Raw genomic sequence first — 18,979 nt, 5'->3', positions numbered from 1 at the left:
AGACACATGAAATAGCCACACCAGTGTCTACCGTGGGCACAAAGTGTATGATAGCAAGATATATGGGGCAGTGACCTGGCCCATATATCGTGACACGTGGAATCAAACAAATCACTCGAGACGCAGTTTATGCGAATTTCGTCACAAGCGGGTCACACGTTTGGCGCGATGAATGAATTAATGACCTGGCCCAACGGTAGCGTGTTTGGCGCTTGCGGCAGAGGTTCGCGTTTAGAATCCGGTGGGCCGCGCCTGGCTATTGCTACATTGTGTGCATTAACCCATGAAATACGTATGCTTCACAGTGGGCGTTCGAGGCACCTCGCGATATCATTCGAGTTGGCCATTCTGTGCCCGGCGGCGCGGTCCACATTTTCAGAATTAGAAAAATTGCCTTCAAAGTTCTCAACGAGGATTACATAGAGCAACATGCACCCCCCCCCCTCCCACCTACTGAAACACAGCGCCTTCGCAATAGCCTTGCACTGTAAGAATGGCGCGAATATCATTGCGCAAATTTTTTTGTAATTATCAATGATTACTACTGTCATACTGTTTGTTTTAAAGACGTACTTTATATTTATTTTCGCGTTCCGTAGACCTTTCACACGACGTACATTTTTGCTCTGAGATAGTGTCCTCTGTCGGACATACTATGGTTCCCTTCTTTAATTACTTTTCCTTTCTCAGAATCCAGCAATGTGCACGTCTTTTGGACGTAACCGTCCATCCGTCTGTCCTAACCAGCCAGCGACAATTGTTTTCTAATATAGTATGAAAGCTTCGATTTAAAGCTTTCGTGACCTGTCGGGACGACAGAGCTTCAATGAATTCATTGAAGCTCTGTCGTCCCAACAGGTCCGTACCTTTCACCTGAAGACGGCCGCTTGCGTTGTGGCCGAAACGTCGTGAGAATTTTATTGTGTTATTTTATTATTTTATTCTCATTCTACGTGACCTTACCGAAAGAACCAAAGAAGATAGTATGAAAGCTACCACAGCCACCTTGCTATGATATGTGTTTGCCAATTGAGAGGTGAAACAACTCCAACAAATCATTGTTATCGTTTGCCATCCCAGGTGGTACCGATGAGACATTTTTCGGACCAATGGCTTCAGAAGAAGCTCAGTGGCACGGCGGGAGCCGGAGTCTGGCGAGTGCTGTTGAAGTCATGCGGCAATAATTGGGGTTGCCAGTGAGTGTAACCCACCCACCTGCATGGTCTCGGCTGAAACAGCTGAAGTGGAAGCCACTCTGTCCCCAGGACATTAATTAACCTTTGCGAATGCGCCACTGGTGCAAAAAGAGGCCACGGTGCTCGTAAGGTCCACGGACGATCCCCGCTGTTGCCGTGACGACCGTCAAAATGAGCAGGGGGACAAGGCATCTGGGGGGAGGTGGTGGTGGAGGGGGAAGGTGGTCGGCAGCGGGAAGGTAGGGGGTGAAGAGCAACCTGCATACATCGACCGAAATAAAACTTGTTAAAATAATTATGAACAAATTCGGAAATACATTCTGAAATGTGCTGGATCGAGATGGCCCGGTGGCTTCATGGCTGTGCCATGGTAATTAATTGGCACTCATGAGATACTGATTATCGTATAAATGCATTTATCATGCCACTCTCATCAACTCAGAGTTTCTAAGCCCACAGGCAAACCTTGGTAATTCAACATAAGTGTCCAAATTATCAAACGCCACATCGCCAAAAGTTCTAAATAAGTTGAGCAAATGCTATTATACGTGGAATGCTTTTGTATCTCCACCGCATTCAGAATCTCATTCCTATTTTTGGCGATGGTGGCTACGCTGCACGTGGCTGCCTGTAATCCAGCACTGTGCTGAGGCAGCAGCGTGGGTTGGTGGATCACCGCACAGATGTCACGTGAGACTCCCTTCCCATAGGCGTGTAGGAGGGTGCCATACCCCTGGCACACGAGGAGAAGGCAGCTCACTTGCCGGCGAGCTGAAGAACCATTCTCCTGGGCCAAATCTAGCGGCGATGAGACGGGCGACGTTTCGCGTTGCTTTGTGACGTCGTCTTAAGCAATGAATGCTTTGCGGCTCCATCCGAAGCGACGCTTTGCGAAGCATCTTGGAGTCGCCGTCGCATTCAGACGTTGCTTCTTCAGTTGAAACTGCATCGCCAGCACACGCCACCGCTCGACATGCGCAGCCGTTCGCAAGTTTTGCAGCCGAGTGCACACTTCAAGTGCGCACACGTTCGGCATTTGAATGTGGCCGCTGGGGCTCTGGGTTATTAAGACTCAGAGCAGAAGACGCGGCGGTGGGACGGGAGGCAGAGCAGGTGGGCGGGGGGGTGCAGGGGCTGGGGGGGGGGCAGGCAGCAGGGAGTGTGGCCCAGCAGAGGAGAAGGGAAGCGGCCTTGGGAGGGCAGGGGAGTGGGTGGGGTGAGGTGGAAGCGGCCAGGAAATGGAGGGCAGATAGGTCTGAGGCCAATAACAGGCAGGCAGTGGCGTGTAACGTCACGGTAACCTGGCCCTTCATTACACGCCTCGCCCGTCCCGAAATGAACCCTTGTTACACCCGCTCTCCCGCACCCCGCTCCCGCACCCCGCTCACCAACCCCGCTCTCCCTCCCCGCTCACCAACCCCGCTCACCAACCCCGCTCTCCCTCCCCGCTCACCAACCCCGCTCTCCCTCCCCGCTCACCAACCCCGCTCTCCCTCCCCGCTCACCAACCCCGCTCTCCCTCCCCGCTCTCCCACCCCGCTCGCCGCACCGTAATCCTGGGTCCACAGCAATCAATGGAAAAATGATTGCAAATTGGAATCCTGTATACCCTGGGCTGCAATCATTCCATTTCCTTTGTATTTTCTGGAAATGGTGTTTTATACAAAGTGATGCCTGTGTGTGTGTATACATAATTGCATTCCCTATTGCAAAGCTGGTTTACAGTGATCAATGTTTAGTGGAAGGAACAGAACGACATTAACGGCAAGGCAAGTATAAAATAAACAACTCCTTTCCATTCAGCGGAAACATTTCCACATTTTGTTTGTGCTCACGTGCGTTTTTATGATTTGCTGGTTCCAGAGATAGAAACATACGTGGTGGGATTGGTGGCCTAATGCTTTGCAATGCACCTGGCATTGAGGGATGGCGTGGAAGCATAAGGCTACAGTAATAACATATAAAAATATCGCTTCTATGGTGCAGTACGGCAAATAACTATTTGATAGGCATTCTCTCCTCGTATGTGCGTATGTGTGGGGGGTTTTCTCCAGGCACTCAAATTTTCTTCCAAGTGAAATTGCCCCGGGTGATGGAATTCCACCCCCCTCCCGAATGAGTTTGACGAGTTGAATACATTTAAGTAAATAACTGTGATCACCATTGTACACTCAGTGTCGTCGGTGTATCTCATAGGGAGCGAGGATGCTGTGTTGTTGTTGTGGTTCGCATCCAGATACTTGATTCGATCGATCCCGAGGCACTGCCGTTTCTTTCCCCCACCCCGTCCCCCTAACCACTTTGCCTCTATCCACCCGGCGGCGTAACTGGCCGCAGTACCACGTGGTTCGTCGATCGGTCGGTTCGCGTTTGGCGGGGTAAAGTGTGGGTACTCCCACCGCTTCTCACGATGTCTGCCCAGCGTGGAAGAGCAGACCAAGAAGAGGGAAATCCATGTACGGTATCCACATGCGTTGAAGCTCATTTAAATAACGGGCAGGTGCACGCTCAACAGTTGAATACATGCACGAGGTGTGAAACGTTCGCACGGTTGTCCACCACCGATGAACGCCTAATTGGGCGGCGTTGGATAGCTTTCCCGCGATCCCGTTCTCAATTCCTTGCCTGCCGACTCGGCACTCGCCGGAGTTTTAATGCAATTCTACTAGCGTCCGTGTTCACGTCGGAGTGAAATTAAACATCCCTTGGGTGATGACTCGAGGGTCCTGGCGAGGGATGAAAAGCGCGTGGATTTTCATCGCCCACGTGGATTTCATCGCCACGTGTTCACATAACTCGGGAAGAGTGGCACGTGTTTGTCTTGAGGCGCCTCTGTGCAACGCGCACACTTGGGTCTGGCGAAAAGCCGTCGGGTTTGGCATCTGCAATGAGGGCACGTGCGGCGCAGGTGGCAGCCATCGACTGGTAACCGTGATTTTATTTTTTGTCAATTGCATTTTGACGCAGCCCCCTTCTCCAAACGCCACTGTTGGATGAAGGGACTTTCTCACACCGTGACGGTCACGAGGGACCTCTTTATCCACACTTCACCGTAGCTGGTCAGCGTGTGGGTTTGCTGAAAGGGGGCGGGGGGGGGAGAAGTTACCAAGAGCCCGTTGCTCGGGTATCGCTCTCCGCTAATGTTGGCCGTCGTGGTGTCCTGTCAAGGGCCACGTTGATTCGAGGAAGAATGTCCATCTCAAGATGCGTTGCACACTTACGATGGAAGACGTGCCTGGGGGGGGGGGGGGCTCCACAGAGATGACGACGCGTTCGTTTCAAATATCTGTGAAACGCAACGATATGGATATCACACCGAGCAGGCCTGCATCACACCCCCATTATTCTTGCGGCTGGTGGGAAGCGAGGGCGACCTCCTGTACTCGAGAGATTCGCCAGCCACCCTCATGGCCAGAATAAATGTTGACTGCCCGTGTACATACAACGTGTTGGTGAAACCTCAAGGAAATAGGGACCTTAGAAACGATTAGCCCCGGTTGGCATACGTACACACGATTGCTCCGAACAGAAATGAGTGGAGGTGCCCATATCAATTGTCACATACATACAGTTGTCCTATAGGAATAACCTACTTACTGTGCTTCCTTCAATTGGTGAATATATTAAAGTTGGAAAACAGGTTCATACATTTTTTTTAAACATCCCAGTCATTGATTGGAAAGAAAGATCTCAACATTTTGATCACCTTTCTGGCCTTCAGTAATTCTGTCAAAGTTGTCCACAGTTCACTTTAATTCAACATGAGAATTTTATTGTTATTTTATTTCATTAATTTATTATTTTATTCTCATTCTACGTGACTTTACCGAAAGAACCAAAGAAGATTCCCCATGGATGTTGTGAATGTAGAGCTTGATTGCCCAGGGTCCCACTACCCTGTAGCGAGTGGTGTCGTCTCACTGGTAGTGCTGCGATGGTAGAGCTATGAATGCCCATGGTGCCACTATCGTGTGTTTGGTCGATTGTTCACCCTTGCACTGGCTTTCATTCTCGAGTTAGAAGCAGAAAAGCAAACGCCTTCTGCGAAATGAATGACAGCATATTGCAGGCAGAATAAAGACACCTTCAACTGAATCGGTGCCAATAAATAGAATGAATTCCGGTCTTTACTCTGAAGCTAAAGTGACAATAATGAATCTAAATTCACCACAGCGAGGATATCATACATGCACGTGTCACATCTCAACTTCGCGAAGCCAAAGTGAACCGTTAAGTATTTTTTTTTTCAAAATCGCATTAACTCCCGGGGCCCTGTGCCCTTGACACTCTCCCTGACCGACTCCCCGTGGGCTCCCGTTATTTTTTTTATGTATTTTTTTTAGTTATTTGCCGCGTAGCCGTGTGGCCATGCGTCGCAGCCGAAACTCGCCTCCGCTGTTTAAAAGCCGAAAAGCATGAGCGGGGCTGCCGTCTCCGGCGCGCGCGGATTTCTCGACTCTCGCCGGGGGCGGTTTTGGGGGGGGGGGGAGGAGGGGGTGCGCGCGCACGTTAAAGGTGGAACGCGCGCCGCTCACGCGGCAGCTGCAGCAGCAGCAGCACCGTGGAAATCGACCGGACGTTCCGGGGGTGGCGAGGTTGGGATGAGATGGGGGGGGGGTCACGTGGTACGTCATGTTGCCGGCGTGCGATAATTTCGTCACAGTCCTCGGCTCCACGCTAAGCACCCCCAGCCACCCCCCCCCCCCTCCCTTTGTAACTTCTTAATATTCAAGTCAAAAAAATGTGGGTTAAAGCCTTTCCTAATCTATATGTATACACATTCCATGGGCAGGTGAGGAGGTGAGGAGGGGGGGGGGGTCCAGGATGGCTTTGCGATGCCCCACTCACCACTGAAGTGAACCCTCGCTGGGATACCGAACTCTGCTAGCTGAGTTCACAGCGTAGTGCGACAACCCGTGGGGCACTGGGGGCAAGGAATGACATGGGGGGGGAGAGGCGGGGCGGGGGCAGGGGGGCGGGGCGGGGGGTGAGGGGGGGGCGCCCTGTCCAATGTCCCCGGTCCATGGGCACGCCGTGCAGTCACACCGCCTGCACACTCGAGCACGCCGCTGTCGTGTGCGAGGGCAGCGAGGGAAGCGGCGTCGTTGCCGGTTTCGGCGTCGTTGCCGGTTTCGGCGTCGTTGCCGGTTTCGGCGTCGTTGCCGGTTTCGGCGTCGTTGCCGGTTTCGGCGTCGTTGCCGGTTTCGGCGTCGTTGCCGGTTTCGGCGTCGTTGCCGGTTTCGATCCGCCCGCGCTCAGACGTAGCCGTCGGTTTCATTTGAAGAACAATATCACCGCGAATGTTATTTTGTTCTAAAAGTCTGTGAATGTAACGGTATCTCATAGATGCAGCAGCAGCAGCAGCAGCGAGAGCCAGGAGAGGAGGAGAGGAGAATGCGTGGGGACACTCGCTGGAGCGATGATTGAACGCGGGAGCTTTGTAGACCGTTGCGTGAGATGAGGCGGGCGTCCATAGCGGGAGCGCCGTCCCAGCTGAGAGGAGTTCCCCTCTCCCTGGGAGCGCCGTCCCAGCTGAGAGGAGTCCCTCTCTCCCTGGGAGCGCCGTCCCAGCTGAGAGGAGTTCCTCTCTCCCTGGGAGCGCCGTCCCAGCTGAGAGGAGTCCCTCTCTCCCTGGGAGCGCCGTCCCAGCTGAGAGGAGTTCCTCTCTCCCTGGGAGTGACGTCCTAGCTGAGAGGAGTTCCTCTCTCCCTGTGGGAGTGGCATCCCAGCTGAGAGGAGTTCCTCTCTCCCTGTGGGAGCGCAGTCCCAGCTGAGAGGAGTTCCCCTCTCCCTGTGGGAGCGGCATCCCAGCTGAGAGGAGTTCCTCTCTCTCTCCCCTGTGGGAGCGCCGTCCCAGCTGAGAGGAGTTCCCCTCTCCCTGTGGGAGCGCCGTCCCAGCTGAGAGGAGTTCCCCTCTCTCTCCCTGGGAGTGACGTCCTAGCTGAGAGGAGTTCCCCTCTCTCTCCCTGTGGGAGCGGCATCCCAGCTGAGAGGAGTTCCCCTCTCTCTCTCTGGGAGTGACGTTCTAGCTGAGAGGAGTTCCTCTCTCTCTCCCTGGGAACGCCGTCCCAGCTGAGAGGAGTTCCCCTCTCCCTGGGAGCGCCGTCCCAGCTGAGAGGAGTTCCTCTCTCTCCTCCTGGGAGCGGCATCCCAGCTGAGAGGAGTCCCTCTCTCTCCCTGGGAGCGCCGTCCCAGCTGAGAGGAGTTCCCCTCTCTCTGTGGGACCGGCATCCCAGCTGAGAGGAGTTCCCCTCTCCCTGTGGGAGCGACGGGGCTGAGAGGAGTTCCCCTCTCTCCCTGGGAACGGCATCCCAGCTGAGAGGAGTTCCCCTCTCTCCCCCCTGTGGGAGCGCCGTCCCAGCTGAGAGGAGTTCCCCTCTCCCTGTGGGAGCGGCATCCCAGCTGAGAGGAGTTCCCCTCTCCCTGTGGTAGCGGCGTCCCAGCTGAGAGGAGTTCCCCTCTCTCTCCCCTGTGGGTGCGCCGTCCCAGCTGAGAGGAGTTCCCCTCTCTCCCTGTGGGAGCGCCGTCCCAGCTGAGAGGAGTTCCCCGCTCTCTCCCCTGTGGGAGCGCCGTCCCAGCTGAGAGGAGTTCCTCTCTCTCCCTGTGGGAGCGCCGTCCCAGCTGAGAGGAGTTCCCCTCTCTCTCCCCTGTGGGAGCGCCGTCCCAGCTGAGAGGAGTTCCTCTCTCCCTGTGGGAGCGCCGTCCCAGCTGAGAGGAGTTCCCCTCTCCCTGGGAGCGCCGTCCCAGCTGAGAGGAGTTCCCCTCTCTCTCCCTGTGGGAGCGCCGTCCCAGCTGAGAGGAGTTCGTCTCTCTCCCCGTGGCCGCATCGGCCGGCAGCAGCCGTTTTGGGGCTCTCACCCACGGCACATTCGCAAACCGTCAAAGCATCATCATCATCATCAACAACAACAACAATGCCATTTACGTAGCGGCTTTTCATCAATGGTTTACACAGCGCTGTACAGGTCATAGCGGCAGCAGACACAGCATATAAATAATGTTGATTTAAATGCATTTTAGGAATCCATTTACTGAAACGACTGAAGGTTTAACAAGCGGAAGTGTATATATAGGTTTGAAACCCCATTTTAAAAATGTCCACAGACTCCGAGAAGCCTCATATATCGTGGAAGAGCGTTCCATAGCCTCGGGGCTACAGGGGAAAACGCTTGTTCAGGCTCTCACCTCGTTCAGGTTATTACCTGTTTATACTGTCACACATGCAGGCTTTTACCTATTTAGACTCACAATCAGGCTCACCTGGTTCGTGCCCTCACCTGGTTCGTGCCCTCACCTGGTTCAGGTTCTCACCTGGTTTAGATTCTCACCCATTCAGGCTACACACCCGTTTAGGCTCTCAGCTGGTCCAGGCTCTCACCTTGTTCAGACTCTCACCTGTTTAGAACCTCATCCATTCATCCTCTCACTTGCTTAGACTCTCACCCATTCAGCCTTTCACCTGCTTAGACTCTCACCCATTCAGCCTCTCACCTGGTCCAGGCTCTCACCCATTCAGCCTCTCAACTGCTTAGACTCTCACCCATTCATCCCCTCACCTGCTTAGACCCTCATCCATTCATCCTGTCACCTGCTTAGACTCCCACGCATTCAGCCTCTCACCTGCTTAGACTCTCACCCATTCAGCCTCTCACCTGCTTAGACTCTCACCCATTCATCCTCTCACCTGCTTAGACTCTCACCCATTAAGCCTCTCACCTGCTTAGACCCTCACCCACTCAGACTCTCACCTGCTTAGACTCCCACGGATTCAGCCTCTCACCTGCTTAGACGCTCACCAATTCAGCCTCTCATCTGTTTAGACTCTCATACATTCAGGCTCTTACCTGGTTCAGGCTCTCACGTTCAACACGATGTCTGACGTTTCGATGCACGTGCCTCGATCTTCCTCGTGCTGCATTCAGTTCCTGAGGAAGCACCCAGCATGTGGAGCGAAACGTCGGACACTGTGCCGAGGGAGCATGCAGTGCAACCCTGAAAACCACATCGTTCATCAACCTATGAACCTTTTTTTAAAATTAATGTATTGTTTTTTTTCAGCCAGCATTTGTTTTAGCAGAAAACGCTGGAACCAGTGTCGACTTTTATCTGAGCTTCAGCAGTAAAGGAGGCTTGAGAAATAAAATTATAATTGCACATCGAGGAAGGTATGCCTAAAGCCTGCACTTTCGAACCCTTTGAGAGCTCAATGAGATGCATTTTATCTTAACCTGTGGAAGGTTTGTTCGCGTGAGAATGCATCGCATGGCAATTGAGATGCAGGCGGCTGGGAATGTTATGGCCACCGTTGGACGAATCGTCGTGTGCTTGTGAAGAGCAACGCTGCTGCCGAGGCCTTTGCAGACTCGGGGCGGCTCTGTTCGCGCGTTGGCACCAAGCCAATTCTAAGCAAATGTCTTTCATAACAAACAAAAAATATATATGCTCAGACTGAATGTGCAACGCAACGATCCGTGGTGTTTGGTGGATACAGTAATAAATCAACCGCTTAGTCAATAGTCAGAAACGATTTGCCGCTCAAATTCAGCACTGAGGCGGTGCTCATCTCCCGTTTACAGCCCTGAGCCAGTGGTGGAAATTCCATATTCCTATGGCGGGGATGAGTTGATTCCACAGGACATCGACTGTTAGCTCCACAATCACTGTTAACCCCACACAGTAGTACTAATTGTATCGACCCCGGGAGAACGATGGGTAGAGAGAGTCAACTCCCCCAAACCAAAAGTTGAACCCCGCAAACCTCCCGTTTGCGATTCTGCTCGCTCAACCGGCCTAAGCCAGCCTGGCCGGTGTTACAACGATCGTAAAACGCCACGTATCGGGCGCATGTAGGCCAGCCCTACTTGCTGTACTGCTTTCTTGTTGGAGCAAGGGGGGGGGGGGTGGCGGCGTCTTTTCTCGCAGGTCAGCGTCTCATGCCCACGACGGTCTTTCTGCGGTCCACCAACCCCTCCTTGGCAATCCCGACTCATCGGGATTCCGCCACCACGCGTGTTTTGGAAAGCCTCGCCCCGTAATCCATCATCCCGTTACCTCCCCCCCACCATCACTCTCTCGGCTCCCCGCGCGCGTGCGTGCGCGCGATCCGTCATTGCGTTGCCCTTTTGTGGCGAAATTCGACCAGATAAATAAATATGCGAGCAATTAGTCGGGGGAAAATAATTAAGAAGTAAAATGGGTTGAGCATCTCATTTACTCCCGAGGATTTCAGGTGCCGCTGCATAAATTCATCACGTTTCAGTACATTTCGTTAAGTAGAACGGGTGAAATGATTCCTCCTCCCGGCAAATTGTTGCGAATCACGACCACGATTTTATATACGTATGTTTTATCCTCGCTTATTTTGTTTACGCTGCGAGCACATTTATCACGAGCACCCAATTCTCACGCATTGTGAGCTCTCTTATACACAGTTCAACAATAATAGTCGTAACAATAACGTCAACTTGTAATGCGCATCACTGTATCCGCTCGCTCTCGTAGACCGAGAGAGAGAGAGAGAGGGAGGGGGGCGACTCGGAGGCGCTGCGAAGGGGAACCACAGACAAGTGGGGGGGGGGGGGAGCAGCGGTCCGGTGCCAAACTCCCCCTAAGGCTCTGTAGTTCTCTCTCCGTCAAGGTGGCATCGTCCAGTTAATGCGAGTTTACACGCGGGAGGAAATCGGAGCAACTGGAGAGATCCCACGCGCACCCTATCCCCATACGGATGGAACAAGAAGGTGGACGACGTTTTTTTTTATTGTACCGCCTTTCTGCTGGCAAGCCAGGGAGTTGGCGACTCCACGACGCGCCCGCTGGAACGGAGCTTCTTTTTACATTTGTGCGGTGATCCTCCAACCCCCGCCGACCTCTTCTGCAGTGCTGGATTACAGACCACAGTGGTTTACTACGTAGTCCATAAGTCTGAGTGTCATGGCCACGGTCGCATCGCTGTGGCTTGTCTTGAATTTTCCGTTCGTGCGGGAGATGTGCTCCAAGGACCGCTGTAGATGGTCCTGATGCAGCTGGTGGTTCCACCGCCGGTGTCTTCGAGGAGGAATGTCAAAGGCCAAGAGGCGCAGTTCTTGGGTCTCAAATGAGGTGTTTAGTCTGGACTGTTCGCTATCAGGCCGTTCTTCCGGATCTGTGCGGGATTCTAGGATGGTGACAGCAGCGGTTACGATCCTGGAAGAGGGATCGGGACTTGAATTGTCGGCAAGGGACATTGCTGGTGCAGAGGTTGTCGTTTGCAAGAAACCGATAAGCTCACCGCGGTGAACCCATTCATACTGCTGGATGTAGAGGCGGGGGTAGAGGGGGATTTAATAAGCCCACACTTAACGGTAACAATTCTCAATATGATTTAGTCTCACGCTCTCCTTACCTTGACATAGGCCAGGATTGCGAGCACACGTTCATGAATAATTACTGGAACGAGCGATAGCTCATTTCTGATTGCCGTGTTCATATGCAAGGGCTCCATAGTTCAGGTTTCAGCCCCATGCGTACATCGCGATAATTTATAATTTACCGAACAATGATCAGCAATTCCATTGTTTTCATCAGTTCGTTCATAATTATTCATACAACACTGACCGCGGCATTTCCTACAGTTGCGGACTATGGCGATGCACGTAAATATTAATTCCGTCATTGAAATTAATGGTCATCTTCCTTTAACAAAAACAAATCGCTGGCAGTCGGGAGATTTGGTTGACCGCACTTCAACCGCGCTGGTCATTGTTGGCCGGTAAAAGTGGGGGCCCATTACTGGCTCCGATATCGTCGTCATTTAGAAGTGCTGGGGGGTGGGGGGGGGGGGGGTAGAGGGGGTGAGGGCGGCTTACAAAGATTAAAGGGCGGGGGGCCTCAACATATTGAATGTTGAACAAACTGTGTACGAATATTAAACAAAAAAAATCACTGAACATAAATGGGCCGCGATACGATCTCCTTGTGTCTACCTTGGACTCTCTGCCACAGCTCTCATGCTGATGATGATGATGATAATAGATTACAATGATATTGTAGCGGACATTGGGCAACTCGGTGAAGTGAGGGGTGGGGGTGGCTGAGCCTTTGGCAGGTGGGGGGGGGGTGGGGGGGGGGGAAGTCGGTGGGGAGGGGCGGGGGAGCTGAACCCACAGGGGGTGGTGGGGCTGGACGTGTTGGGTCCGCCGTGTGGTGGCTGCCCTTGCCGGGCTTTGCTGGCGGGCAGAGTCGCTGCGTGGCTGCTGCCGCGTGCTTCTGCCGAGCGTGGGCCTCGGCTTTATCGCACCTTGGGCAGCCGACTCGGCGATTAGCGCTCCCATCCAGCCGTGAATTCCAACTTAAAGCAGTTTGTCTGTGTGTGTGTGTGTGTTTTTGAAAGTGGATAAAATTACATGACGTTCACTCATTGCGGTGAAGGAATAGGTTTGCGCACACACATAAATACATGCATGAACAGAAGCCCTGGCTCCTATTAAAATCGTGGCATTTGCTGACAGGCGTTTTGGACGCTGACTCTAACTTAGCGGGGGTGGGGGTGGGGGGGGGTGATTAATTCCGTGAGGAGCCACCCATTAGCTTCCTGCCGCCTTGTGAATCTCAGCCTCTCTCACGGCCAATACACGGGAAGAGACGGCTACGTTAGTGGCGCTATTGTGTGCAATGACTGCGTTGGGGTTACGGGGTACGTAGCAGGCACCATAGAGGGACGATGATTCAGACGTTGTTTTAGACCACAGACAAGCTAGGAAGGCAGCCAGAACTCGCGCCAAAATTGCCCTAATCTCTGCGGCCCTACATCGGGATGTTTGGCCAAATCAGGGAATGATCTTTTTATAGACGTGGGAGGAAACCGAAGTACTTGGAGACAAGCCACGAATTCGAAGAAGGGGGCGGGGGGGTGGTATGACACTTAATCCCCGTACAGACGGAATACAGATGAAAATTAACCCACCTGCAATAATGCCCTCACGCCCCAGCATGCCAGGAGATGGCGACCTCAATGCCCTCCCGCGGGTAGAGTGAGGAGCCTTGTATTAGCCACCAGCACCCGACGTTGTTCTGTACGTACGCGTACGCGTGTCTGTTTGTGTGCGTTCATGTGTGCGCGTGCACTTGTAAATGTGTGTTACTGTATTGCTTTTTGTTTTGGGATCCAGCAGAAATGATGCACATTACATTGCTCCACTGGGAAGTGAATCTAATTTCACATTCCCAGGCAAAAAAACCCACAGCCGATTATGACGCTGCTTGTGCCTTCATTTCCCCCAGCACAGCAAAATAAAAACAAATTGTCCAATATCAGCTTGTTTATTGGAGGACATTTAGAATTTTCTCAAACAATACACAAGATGTTGCGGTCTCAAAAGTGTCCGTGGCGCTTGATGAACCAGTAGCATAAAAAAAACAAATCTCCAGATTAACCCCTTTAAATATTTCACAATCCGAAAGGTACGATCTGTCTTCTTGTGAATGTCAATGTGTTCGGAAACGAATTGCCAATGTCGAGGTCTGCTGCTCGCCACGGCGAGGAGGCTTCATGAGAGAAAGAAAGTGTCTTTGTGTCGTTTTGCTCTTCCTCCTCCTGCGTTGAAGGAGCGCGGACTACAGTGTGTTTACGATACGGCACAGAGTGTGGCTTGGATGGCCACGGCCGCATCACTGTGGCTCACTTTAACTAACCATTCATGCACAGGCCTAGTGATGTTCTGATGCGGTTCGTGGTTCCATCACTGGTGCCTTCGGGGAGGAGGATTGTCAAACCCAGGAGGTGCGATGATTTTTTGGGTCTCGGACGAGGAGGTGTTTATTCTGGACCCCCGTGTTGTTGCACTCTTTTAGCCAACGCGATCCCAGGACGGGGAGCTGGACTTGAGTTTTGAAATGGACGTTGTTGAAGTTTCTCGTCAGAATGTTAGCAGTGTAGGGCTGTCCCGTCACGCAAGCGCGCTGCCGGCAAGGGCTGCCCATCGGTGTTGGATGCGGAAATGCGACGATTGGAACCAGGGGAATATCTCCGTCGCGTGCTCGTCACATTGTTGAATCGAGCGCTGCCATAGCCGGTGTCACGTGACGGTGGCAGCCCCGCTACTCGGGTCGTGTGGAAAGAGCCCGGGAAGGTGACGCCGAGGGCCTCGGCCTCGGCCTCTTCCCAGCGCAAGTCAGCGCTCGTTCGTACCACGGGACGCGTGCTTCCTCCCGTGCCAATCATCCCGTTCACGTTCAGAGCCGCGCGGGGCAGAAGGGACGCTGCCGCAGCGCACCGGACCTGCGACCCAGAGGACTCGCCGGTTCGATTCGATCTCCGGGCGCGGCCGTTGCAGCTTCCCGGATGCGAGTTTCTTAAAACCTCCGGTTCAGTGCTGCCCGACGTTCACCCGTCACGGGCCCTCTGAGCTTCCCGGTCACCTAATTGGATGAATTAAAGATGAAACACTCTTGCGACCTTTCTTGCATGCCTATATAGCTATACCCCCCCCCATCTCCCCCACCCAATCATTGCTCTTATTCACCTGTGAGAGTCCCTAGCATTAATCACCACTTCTGGCCTTTGATGCCGGTGTGGGTTGGGGGATGGGCGGTTTGGGGTGGGCACGGGGAGGGGGGTGGTGGGATTTTGTAACACTTTTTAATGTGCACACTTTGCTATATTAATATTTTCGCCGGCTCGCGCCGTTGGGTGTGGAGATAATGATGTGGCGGACGTCACAGAGGTGAGCGCGCGCGCGTGCGTGCGCGGCCGCGTGTGTGTGTGGTCGCGTATGTGTGGCCACGTGTGTGTGTGTATTCGCGTGTGTGTGTGTGGTCACGTGTGTGTGTGGTCGCGTGTGGCGGAGCTCACGCACGGTGGCACACGCTCACGCGCGCGCATGCTCAATTCAGGAAACCTATTAACTCTTATCTGTGGTGTGGCCAGAAACACGCCCGGCCACCTTTGTCTCCCCAGTGCTGATATTTGTGTGCATACACAAATATCCTCTGTGTAGCCTTAACAGACTGTTGGAGCAAATGCTGTTAGTGGATAACAGCTATGAAGGCCGGAATGGCACGCGAGGGGGTGTGTGGCCAGCACCACGCCCGCTCGCCTATATTTGCCTAGTGACGATGTTTACACACCGCACCAAGTACTCAATTGGCTGAAGAGGCCCATGACTTGTTCAGATAATCGTCACTGGTGTTGGCCGTGAGCGGGAATCAAACTCGGATATCCGGGTGTTTAACGCATCACGCTAACCCCTGCGCCACCGCTCCCCACGCATGCATACATACAAAGACAAAGATCCCCCGTGTAGCCTTAACATACTGTTGGGGCAAGTGCTGTTAGCGAGCACCAATGAAGGCCGGCACGGTACACGAGGGGGTGGGTGGCCAACACCACGCCCGGCTGCCTTTGTCTCCCTAGTGACTATGTTTACACATCGCACCAGGTACTCATTTGAGGCTGAGTCGGCCTAGGGGAGTCCCAGGTCCGGTTCAGATAATCGTCACTGGTGTTGGCCATGAGCGGAAATCGAACCTGGATCGCCAGGTTCATAGCGCAGTGCGCTAACCGCTATACTACCGCTCCCCACATACATCAATTCACACATACACGCACACACGCATCTACGCATTTCCAATTTGAACGATTCATTTCACAATATATTTCTCACACCTCGCCCTCATGGGTAATTAATTAGTCGGCATATTTTCAATTTAGATTATTCAATTTGTTGTTTTCTTTTTAACCTTAAATATGTTTTTGATTCGTCTCTATGAATGAAAATACGGGCTGTCTTCAGAGTCATGCAACCTTGAACCCCCGTCACTTCTCCCCAGGTCTGAATCCGTTAACCCCTTTCGCGAAACATCGTGAGATCACACGATTTAAATAAAAAAAAAAGACATCGGCAGAACGTTGCACCTCGCTGTACACACGTGACAAGAGCAGCACATCCATCATCTTGCGGCAACACGTGCCAAGGTTTCAGGTGCGCTTTAATGTTCACGCCACTGCTGGTGGAAGGGCCTCCAACTCGAGCCAGCTCCAGAGAGGCCCTTCTAAAAGGCTTCTTCGGCCTGCCGGACATCGACGAAAAAAAGAGCTTCATTGCTCATCGGATTCCTCCAGTCATAACAAAGACTCTGATTCTGTTCTAGATTTTGAAGTTTTCGTGACTGCAAGGATCCATACTCTTTGGTTCTTTCGGTAAAGTCACTCTGATTCTGACTGACCAGACGTCTTGTGAGGGGTGGGAGTATACCCACACTTTGCCCCGCCACACGCGACCTGCCAATCGACTGAACTTGCGGCGTTGACCCATTTGCGCCGCCGGGTGGACAGAAGCGATGGCTGGTTGGTCATGATCCTGCGCCGTGGTTTCGACTGCAGCGCCCTGAGGTGGGATCGCATTTAGCGACCTCTGGAGTGCGAGTCTCAACAACTCACTCCACTGTGCCGGCGTTCCCCGCGATTCCTAAAGTAAATTTACAAAAAATGCGGTGGCAATTTCGTCTTCAGTACAACGAGACGTTACCGTGCACTGGTGCTGCACCTGCATTTCGTGTATTATTTCTACCATGTTGGTAACATTTCATGCCCATGATGGAGTAATTTGAAGTTGTGAATATTTAGATAGTGGTCTGTGTGGACAACTACGACAACGACGATGACCCTGCAAGTTGATTCAAGGGCCTCACGGTGGCTGATTCTGATCACGGAGTTGGCACTTCCCGAGATGCTAGCTTCTAAATATGATGGGCCACCCATAATTAATTAAATCAGCTTGTCCTATGTAGTGGGTTAATGATCTCAGCCTAGTCTCTAATGACTGTTATATTATTATAATCAACAGCTCTTTGTCAATGCACTGCTGGATGAAGGCAACCTCATGTCATTATTCATAGGGGGTGGGGAGGTTGTGAGGCAATACTTCACCACGCCGGCCAGTGCGGATTGATGAAGCAGAGACGCCACGACTGATTTAGATGTCATTTGCCAGTGACATTAGCTGCGACTTTAATTCAGGTTTCTGGGTTAATTATGCAGCGCACCAATCAAGATAATTGTAATTTTAGGACGTGAAGTCTCAAACTGCAACGACAATGACCAGAGGCCGTCCCACGTTATTTATAGTGTTTGGTATTTACCAGCGGGCGGCTGACGGGCCTGTGACAAACGGCGGATGAAATTAAACAAGAACTTAGGAGTGCGTAGAAAAAAAAGTTCTGGAGAGATGCGTGCCTGGAATTTACGTTGAGAGACAGAAGCAAAAAAAAGACATGCATGAGAGAATAAAAACATCTGAATTTATTTAAAAAAATCTTGTGCAGACGGTTAAGAAAAGTAAAGTGGGCTTGGGAATTCAACATTGCTAGAGGGGATGGTGGCTGATGGACAAGACTGCTCACAGCATGCCAGCCACAGGAATGACGTTCGCCCCGAGAGGACAACTACCTCGGGAGATGGAGCAATGGGACGAGTTCACGCGCGGGTGCAAGACGGCTCACGGGCACGGCGGAACCGCGAGGTAGTGGCGATGTTGTTGGGAAGGCCTTCGTCCAGCAGTGGATATCAACGGCTGACGATGGCGACGAAGGGCCTGACAGGGAGGAAGTAAGAGAGGAAAGTGCTCCTCCGGGCCTGCGTGATGACAACGACATTGAGCGAGGTGCAACGTGTGCAAGGACGGAGGGAATGGTAACCAAGAACCTTGGCCCCAGGGCAGGGGAACTGGGGAAAAAGGTATTGGCCGATCGGCATCGTTGTTGTTGTTGTTGTTGGGGATTTCCGTTGTAGCACCGGGCTGCTGTAGGCTGCTTGAGCCGTGACCCTCCGTCAGCTGTCATGTCACAAGCCAGCAGGACCGTGCAGTGCGTTCCATATTTCATGGCGCACGATTCTGTCAGCCACACAAGCTGGGTGGTGGTGGTGGTGATGGTGGTGGCTACGCTGCCCGTAATCCACCGAGGTTTGACGGATCGCCACACAAATGTTATGAAACTCCCTGCCCGAACCAAAGGCGGCCCGGGCCGTGGTGTTGGCCACCCACCTCCTCGTGTGCCGTGTGGGCCTTCACAGGTGCTTGCTAACAGGCGCACTTGCCCCAGAAGTGCGCTAAAGCTACGCGGGCGGCCTTTGTCTTTGTCCGTGCTGTCCATAGGGTGAGAAGCCGCTCTTCTCGGCAGAGGGAACGCGGTTTTTCCTGCCGCTGCCGGTGAAGCAGGGCGGCCGTGGAGACTTCTACCACCTCGCCATGTTCACCACGCAGGTACGGCGACTGCCACCACCACCACCGCCACCACCGCCACCACCACCGCCACCACCGCCACCACCACCGCCACCACCGCCACCAACACCGCCGCGCCAACAGCCACAACAACCGCGTGCGACTGACGTGGACAACCGTCGTGCAGCAATCACAGATCACGACGACCGCCATCATCACGCGCCCATGCCAACTACACTGCACCAATGGCTGTGGCCCATGTTCACATGGATGTTGCGATGGGTTGCGTTTAGATGTTTAACTCCTCGTGGTAAAGATCGCGTCGTGGTAACAGCTGGGGGTTATGGCGCAGTTGCCTGAATTGTGCATGGTGATGCTACGGTGAAATATGTGACTGTGATCATTTGGTCCTGATGTAGTAATGATTGGTCGCGATGTGATAGCGATTTGGAGGTGATGTGGTGGTGATTTGGAGGTGATGTGGTTAGTTGGTCGTGATTTGGTGGTGATGTCATCGTGGTTTTGCAGTGTCGATTTTGCGGTGATCTGGTGATGGTTTGGTGGTGATGTGGTGATTTGATCGTGATT

At 52.9% G+C, this 18,979-nt stretch overlaps 1 protein-coding gene across 1 annotated transcript in view; it reads left to right on the top strand.

Annotated features, from left to right (window-relative positions):
* The window catches only part of LOC116948618 (inactive dipeptidyl peptidase 10-like), a 681,203-nt gene that overhangs the window by 434,360 nt on the left and 227,864 nt on the right, over positions 1-18,979 (top strand). Inside the window, exon 13 of the mRNA XM_032965456.2 lies at positions 18,326-18,433. Within this exon, the coding sequence (XP_032821347.1) occupies positions 18,326-18,433 (108 nt within the window). The remainder of the gene's footprint in view (positions 1-18,325; positions 18,434-18,979) is intronic.

The sequence above is a fragment of the Petromyzon marinus genome, chromosome 34 (genome assembly GCF_048934315.1).
Source record: "Petromyzon marinus isolate PM22_M1 ecotype Great Lakes invasive population chromosome 34, UKy_Petmar_22M1.pri1.0, whole genome shotgun sequence".
Lineage (NCBI taxonomy): Eukaryota > Metazoa > Chordata > Hyperoartia > Petromyzontiformes > Petromyzontidae > Petromyzon > Petromyzon marinus.
Note: the sequence above shows the minus strand (reverse complement) of the source record. Positions and strands in the feature narration are given on the sequence as shown.